The 7,241-nt window shown below is 37.0% G+C and overlaps 2 protein-coding genes across 2 annotated transcripts; one reads left to right on the forward strand and one right to left on the reverse strand.

The window, feature by feature from the left end:
* On the forward strand, nt 1-4,608 carry LOC120327129 (uncharacterized). The gene is made up of 10 exons (XM_039393529.2): nt 1-411; nt 648-1,279; nt 1,373-1,591; nt 1,669-1,845; nt 1,993-2,222; nt 2,373-2,501; nt 2,681-2,821; nt 3,309-3,435; nt 3,506-3,626; nt 3,706-4,608. Exons 1-8 carry the CDS (start codon nt 256-258, stop codon nt 3,344-3,346), a joined length of 1,722 nt encoding a protein of 573 aa, XP_039249463.2. The 5' UTR covers nt 1-255; the 3' UTR covers nt 3,347-3,435; nt 3,506-3,626; nt 3,706-4,608.
* On the reverse strand, nt 4,182-5,824 carry LOC120327130 (uncharacterized). The gene is made up of 2 exons (XM_078116957.1): nt 5,650-5,824; nt 4,182-5,442 (listed from the first exon to the last, which is right to left on the reverse strand). Exons 1-2 carry the CDS (start codon nt 5,695-5,697, stop codon nt 4,651-4,653), a joined length of 840 nt encoding a protein of 279 aa, XP_077973083.1. The 5' UTR covers nt 5,698-5,824; the 3' UTR covers nt 4,182-4,650.
* Between the last annotated feature and the right edge of the window lie 1,417 nt (nt 5,825-7,241).

Here is a 7,241-nt window from a genome sequence, read left to right on the forward strand (position 1 = left end):
TTTTTTACAGGGTATGTTTACAGATTTGAAGTTGCGCGAAGTTGACAAGATATAGAAAACTGAAAATAAAAATGCATAATATTATTATAAAATATGAATATATACCGTATATGCAGGAAAGGCAGTTCAGAATCCTATCGTAAGCCACTGCGATACAGGTACCGGTACCGGTACCGTAGTACCGTACCGGTGCTGTCAATTTTTAATCACTTTTACGCCAGTAATTTGCTTTTCAGGTAAGTTACAGATTTAATTATGGTTCCAAGCAAGCATCGATGGTCTGGATCATACTGCTGCATTCCTGGTTGCAAAAGTTCATCCGGGAATGGTGACCATTTGTATCATGTCCCGGATGGTAAGAATAAGAAATTTGGAATGCCTTCAAAGGAATGGGCACAAAAGTTTCATCAGGTTTGTTTGGTATCGACAATTTTCCCCTTTCTTCCGTATTTCATTTCGGCCATCAAAAGCATGGGTGAAGTTTATGCTTCCATTTCAGAAATATGCTGCATGCAACTGATGTATGTGAAGTAGCCTAAAGAGTTTTCACTGTGTATTTTGTGCTTTATGCATTCTAATATTATGTATTCTAATTAACTCACTTATTTTGCAATATTAATTGCTAAGTAATTTTCTATTGCACCCAGGTTGTGTTCAAATATCGCTTCTCTCCTAATTTCAAAAGCAAAGTTGAGGATGGTAAGGTCAGAATTTGTGGTGATCATTTCGAGGATGAAGATATCCAAAAGACCAATAAAAGAAGTTGGATTAAGTTTGGAGCATTACCTACAAAATGTTTGCCAAGAAAATCGCATGAAGTATCTCCTTGCCCACCAAGAAGGATTGTTCCCAAATATTCATCCACAAATGACTGTCCATCTTCATCATCTCAATCTTCGATTTACAATTCCATCAATGAAATAATTACAGCTTTTGAAAGTATTACCCTGAAAAACTGGAGAATGCATCGAATTAATGCACACAAAGCTCATTTCACATACTACTCTAATTACAGTTTACATGCGACACCGGAAATAAGCCTTTTAATTTGCCAATTTGATCAAAAACCATTTTACTTTTCTTGCGCTTTTGCTGGAGTTTACTCTTCCACTATATCATCGACACTAAGTTTGAGAGGAATTTCAATTTCAATCTTACTCAAAAACTTGGTTGATCTCACTCCTTGTTTTGGTTATAATGTTGTTTCCACAAAGAGTTCATGGATTCCCAGAAGTGTTGCAGAAATAGAAGATACTGGCGAAATTTCCTTGAAATTTAGGTAAGATATATTTGTGTTCAGTCAGATATACTATACAGATATATAATTAATTGTATTTTTGTTGAATTTATCTTTGGTATTGTATCAATACAGATATATCAGCTCTCAATGTGAAATAGCGTATTCTTATGCTGGTGCAAGACCCAACATCTGCTCTACTTGTATGCGTCTCCATGTGCATGATCAAGACAGTGACAAGCGAAAAACCAATAGATTCGAAAAACTAAAACATGTTCCACTTGCTAATCGGTGTACTTATGCTACAGCTAGTAAAGAAAGATTGGTCGCACTAGCTAATATAAATAGACAGCGGTGAGTTATTATACGCAATGACCATTGACGAAGGCTTTTGTTTTCATTTACTTTCATGTTTTACAAACTATTTGCAGTTTAAGTGATCTTGAAAATGAGGTACGAAAGGCTGGCATCATGGTTTCAACAAATATGTCCTCCATGATTGAAGGATTGTCAGAGGATGAGTTTTTAAAAGACTGGTGGGAAGTTCAGCAACATTTGCAAAAATCTAACAGTAAATTTGGAAGGAGATATCCACCATCTATTATTCGGTTGGTAAATCTACTTCGGATTATTATTATTAAATTCATTCATCTCTCTGGCGATTTTGACTACCTTTTTGCTTGTTATATTGATAGACCAGTTATTTAAAGACCTGGGAGATATTGTTTGTAGTTCACATCAATTGTTACTTTTAGTTACTGTCTCATGTTGTATGCAAAGTCACCATCTGCGTATAAATTCATACAAAGAATCATGGTCTTGCCTGCTCCACGTACACTGCAAAATAGCAGAAATGCTTTCTGTGGTTCATGTGAATACGGATTTCAAAAATCCATTGCTGCGCGTATACAATTAGAAGCAGATTCTGCAGAGAAAGAATGTGACAAAATGGTTGTACTTGCAGTTGATGAAATGTCTATAAAAGGTAGTTCAGATTATACGTTTCAGTAGAATGAGTAGGCTTATTTTTTTTTTATTAATTTGGCTATGCAACTCCTGATGCAAAATCTACTATTTTCTCTCCAGAATATACATGAATTTTCGCAGCTTAGAAAGAATTTTTTTTCTGTTTCAGAAGATCTTGTGTTCAAATCATCCACTGGGGAGGTTACAGGTTATGTCGATTTTGGAAATGAATGCATTAACAATTTGTCCAAATCGTATAACAGGATTGCCAATCATGTCCTTGCGATATATGTTCGAGGTAAAGTTATTTTCAATAAGAGACGCCACTCCTATATTTTAGTGCCTGTGCACACATTCCATTTTTCACTGTACAATTGTGCAACTCCACGGTTCACACTTGGAATATAACAACCAGTAACTACTTCCTTTGCTTGAGGTGTTATGATAGCCGCCTAAAACTATATCATTATTTCACAGGCATCACAAATCACAAATTGGATGGCGTTCTTGCGTATTATCCCACGGCTGGAATCAATGCAGAGGATCTTGTCCTATTATTATGTGACCTTTTGGTGGAAATACCTCACCAGACTCATTGTGTTATCCTTGCTATTGTTTGTAAGTTAATTTTTCAGTGGTTTCTGTTATACGTTGAATCATTTTGATCAGACATAGATAGGTATTTTTTTCAAGTTGTGTGCATTTAGCCATGGAAAAGCATGTAGTCAAGCATAGAACTATTTCTGTACAAAATTTGTAACAATGGTGTCACACAGATATTAGTGAAAGAAACACAGAAAGACGAGAAAGATACAGAAAAGTTGTAATAATTCATTGCATTCTTGTGTGTTATATTACAGCTAAGTCTAGTTAAGCACCTGAATATATCAGTATCAGAATTATAAAGATTTGGTTTCATTTTGAAGTTGATGGTCTTGCAGCAAATAGGTCAGCTATAAATTTAATGGCAGCCAAAGAGGACAGGATTCCTTACAGAATGAGAAACCCTGCTGATGTTACTCGGTATACAAAACTTTTTATTTGTATGTGATGGCACTCATATGTCTCAAGGCATGGTTGTAATGCAAAAATTTTAAATTCAAAGGTACATCTACATGCTGCCGGATCCACCTCACCTTTTGAAAACCTGTCGTAATAATTTGCTCAGTACGAAAAAAAATCTGTGGAACGGAGAAGACATCTATATGGAACCTGTAAAGCAGCTAATAAGGGTATGAATCTATATGTCGCTGTGAAAGCCTCTGCTTAACACTTTCATCATGAAATGAAATTTCTTTTTAGGAAGATCTAAAGCGGGGAGAGTTGAGGCTCTTTCATAAAATCACTGAATCACATATTAATCCGAGTCCCTGGGAAAAAATGAGTGTACGTATCGCAGCACAAACTTTGTCTTATACTGTAGGTAAGATATATACTTCTTCAAGGTTAAAAAACAGCATGAATTTGATTCACCTCTATTTCAAACCAATAATTTTTTTTAGGTAAAGCCATAGAAAATCGAGGTTTTTCTGCTTTAGCAGAGTTTATTCTAAATTCAGACAAGTGGTTTGACTGCATGAACTCAGGATTCCAGAATAAAAATGCTAAACCATCTCGCCAGCCTTTTTACAACATCTATGATAAAAGAATAGAATGGCTTGAGAAAGATTTTCTAAAATACCTGGATGATTGGGAAGAAAAGGCGTACAGTCGGCCACTAGTAGGAGATGTTAATCGCCAGAAAATGCTGCTCAGTGATGCCACAAGAAATGGCTTGAGAATGGCATCCGTTTCAATGGCTGCGATTATTCGTATTGTTCTGAGCAGTGGTGCGAGCTATGTTTTACCACGGCGTATTAACCAAGACCCTCTAGAGGCATATTTTGGTCATCAACGCGATCGAGGTTCCCGTACTGGAAACCCTACCTTAAGTTTGTTCACATCGAACTCCAGATCAATAGATGTTGTAAAATCTTTTAATAGTGTTTTTGGTTCTAATGTTGCGATTAAAAATGATTGATAAATTTCCAGAAGCTGAACTTTTTGCTTCGAATACATCCGGATTCTAGTACTAGTTCATTTTCTTAAATCGTTTCTAATTTTAGTGACTGGCCCGTCTCTGCTTTTAATAATAGTTTATGTATCCAAAATTGTATTTTTATATTAATCGATGGATCGCCAAAAATGCCTCTTATTCGAGAGACTGAATTCAAAAAAAAAAGTTTCTCTTTCCCCGTATAATTTTATGGAACCTCATCCATGTTTTAAAAATAGCTATCAATTATTGGCCTGTGTATTTTTTGTTTCTCTCTACCAGGTCTGTGTAATTCTTCATATTAGTGTCAAAATTCCTGTTCAGTTTACCTATGGTATTTCTTATGCTAAAAAAACACAAAATGAAACTAGTTCCGTTGGCTAATTTTTATTGTTTTGGTATAATGATGAGATTATTTGGAAAAACAATCCTTCAAAGCATCGCGAAGTCCATATGATTTGGGTCCAGTTGTTTTTTTTAACACGTTATTCTGCAGTTCAGTATTGCAATGGATATGGGCCCTTGTTCGAATAAATCTTCGCACGAGAATTGTCAGAATACTGGATTCACTGGGGCTGAAGGGGTCCATGTCAATATTTCCAATAATACGTCGTTCATCTATTATCCTTTTGCAAACTTGAGACCGGAATTCACGTTCCACAGAGATAAGGAAGCGAACGAATGTTTCGGATGCTGATATGAGACCGCCTCTATTGCGTTCTTGAAAGCAATCAGGAAGATCGCGCACAGAAGCGTGGCTTTCGCACCATGAAGCACCTTCTCCACCTAGACGCTTCATTCCCCATTTTAGCAATCCCCCAGCTAGGTACTCTATCACCTTTTCATCGTCTTCGGTTACAGAAATTTGCATGAACGGCTCAGTTAGGGTTACCTGAAATGCTTCTTTTATAATTTTCGGTGCAGCAGTTTTGATTATTCGTTTTACATCCAAATGAGGTATTTCAGAATTGTTAGAGTATGGCTTCTGCAATTTTTTAATGTATTCAGCTGTCATTTTAATTCTGGACTCTTCCCTAGAAATTTCCATCAAATCCGCCAAAACTTCCTCCCACAGTGGTGATTCCTGGTTCAACTGGATGTTCAAATCACTCAGTGCAATCTGCAGTTGCTTCTTGCAGTCAACGCTTCCGTAGTCAATTTCTACTACAGATATGCCCCATTTTTCTTCTATCTCGTCATCAAGCTGTAAAATAGTTTAGGTATAAACTCTGGTCTAAAAAAGTATATGCCGTAAGTATTTATATAAAGCAAAATTTGAATGTAATGTAAAAATACTGCCCAAATTTTTAGTCAAACCAAAGCCGGCTTCTGCATTCATATATTAAACTACTATTCATTATTTCAGGACCAAATCCTATTTTAGTATAGCAACCAATTTTATATAACTCACGTCATCAAAAAATTCAAGCATTTCTTCCTCAGATAAATCCATTTTCATTCGAACTTTGAATAACGTTAGCAGCGAGCGGCCTAAAAATATAGAGCAGACGACGCCGTGGTTTTGGATTACCCACGCCAACACTAGATGACGCTGTGAACAACAGGTCAGTATACGGCCTTCCAGACTAGTTATATAATGGCTATGGTCCTGGTTTGCAGAACTATACCCGAAGCGCCGGTTTGTATAATACTTTAACAAATAGGATAGAAAAGGGGAGGTAGAGAACGGAGAATCGATTTTCTAAGTATTCGGGCACAAATCGAAATCGCGGTAATTCTTTGAAAAAAAAAACAATCGGACATCTCTACATAAACTAGGACAGTAATTGAGTAGAAGGGTAGCTCTGTGAAAAGTGGAGGTGGTGACTCTTCTACGGCCCATCGAATTGGGCTTCAGGCCATGTGATTCAATTAGATGGACCGTGGCCACCACCCCTGTAGTCTGTGAAAGTCCGGAGGTAACAACGAAGGCAAAAGTAAAGTTAGATATTTTTTAAAAAGAGAAGGTGAAAAAGAAGAATCGGTTATGATTGACGAAAGCTACCTAACAAAATTGGAAATGGATCAACGAAAAGGCCGCTAACCGCCCGCAAATTTGTGCAACATAGGAACTGAGGTTCCCAGGATCAATCCAACAATGCGGATACGACTTGAAAGAGCTAGCTGGTGGCACTTGAGGGGATGAAGAATGTGAATAGGCATCATTTTCTAAAGAGTGGAGTTGGGATCCCTGGATTCGACCACTTTTTACGTCCCGATTCCAAAATTACTTCAGACTGCAGGACTGTAATATGTAGGAGGTAACTGTTTGCTGCCCTTTTGGCGGCGTTTTCAGCAAAACGTATCAACTTCATTCCGCGGATTTTATGGATCCCGAAACGAAATCTCGCGGAGGCCCATAACTTCACGTTGCTAAACCTATTTTAACTTGTATACGGTATCGAAGTACACAGGTGGATTTTCTGTGTCTGACTTTTCTTGTGGTGTAGAAAGAAGTGGTGCTGAAAATATCTACGATGTACTTACGAGTCACGGCTATCCAGAATACACAATTGAGGCTGAACATACTTTTCAGCTGGTGTGCTGGCTACTTTGTAAAAAATATCGGCAGTCGCCTCAGTGATAATAGCCTTGATGCGCTCGTGCTAACGTGTCAACATTACAAGAAATAAATGTGTCTACTTTTCAAATGTGTCGAATTTTCTAATCCATAATCCATTTGAAATTACGAAATAGAGTACATGCCATTACTTCCCATTCACGATGTGTGCAATATGCCCGCGGGTTTGGTTTTTCAGGATAGGATTGTCTGATTTATTATCATATCAGGGCGGCATATTTTTTGGGGTAACTTTTTTTTCATTTCAAAGAATTGCGCACGATTATCTTTAAAGCCAAAATGAGTCATTTTCGTCGAATCCCAGCTTTAGTTTAGTCATTTCAGGCAAAAGATCTTCCTATCACGGCTTTTAATGCTGATAATTTGTATTTATCTGAAACTCAAAATTAGTTTTATCCCATGTCTAGTTATTTCTTTATTTG

The sequence above is a fragment of the Styela clava genome, chromosome 10 (assembly GCF_964204865.1).
Source record: "Styela clava chromosome 10, kaStyClav1.hap1.2, whole genome shotgun sequence".
NCBI classification, from domain to species: domain Eukaryota; kingdom Metazoa; phylum Chordata; class Ascidiacea; order Stolidobranchia; family Styelidae; genus Styela; species Styela clava.

Excerpts from the sequence above, each read along its gene's own strand:
- LOC120327129 (XM_039393529.2), top strand. The coding sequence starts at position 256 with ATGGTTCCAAGCAAGCATCGATGGTCTGGATCATACTGCTGCATTCCT. Across the intron at positions 1,280-1,372 it reads GAAATTTCCTTGAAATTTAG|ATATATCAGCTCTCAATGTG; the intron begins GTAAGATATATT and ends GTATCAATACAG. Across the intron at positions 1,846-1,992 it reads TATCCACCATCTATTATTCG|TTACTGTCTCATGTTGTATG; the intron begins GTTGGTAAATCT and ends TGTTACTTTTAG.
- LOC120327130 (XM_078116957.1), bottom strand. The coding sequence starts at position 5,697 with ATGAAAATGGATTTATCTGAGGAAGAAATGCTTGAATTTTTTGATGAC. Across the intron at positions 5,443-5,649 it reads TGCTTGAATTTTTTGATGAC|CTTGATGACGAGATAGAAGA; the intron begins GTGAGTTATATA and ends ACTATTTTACAG.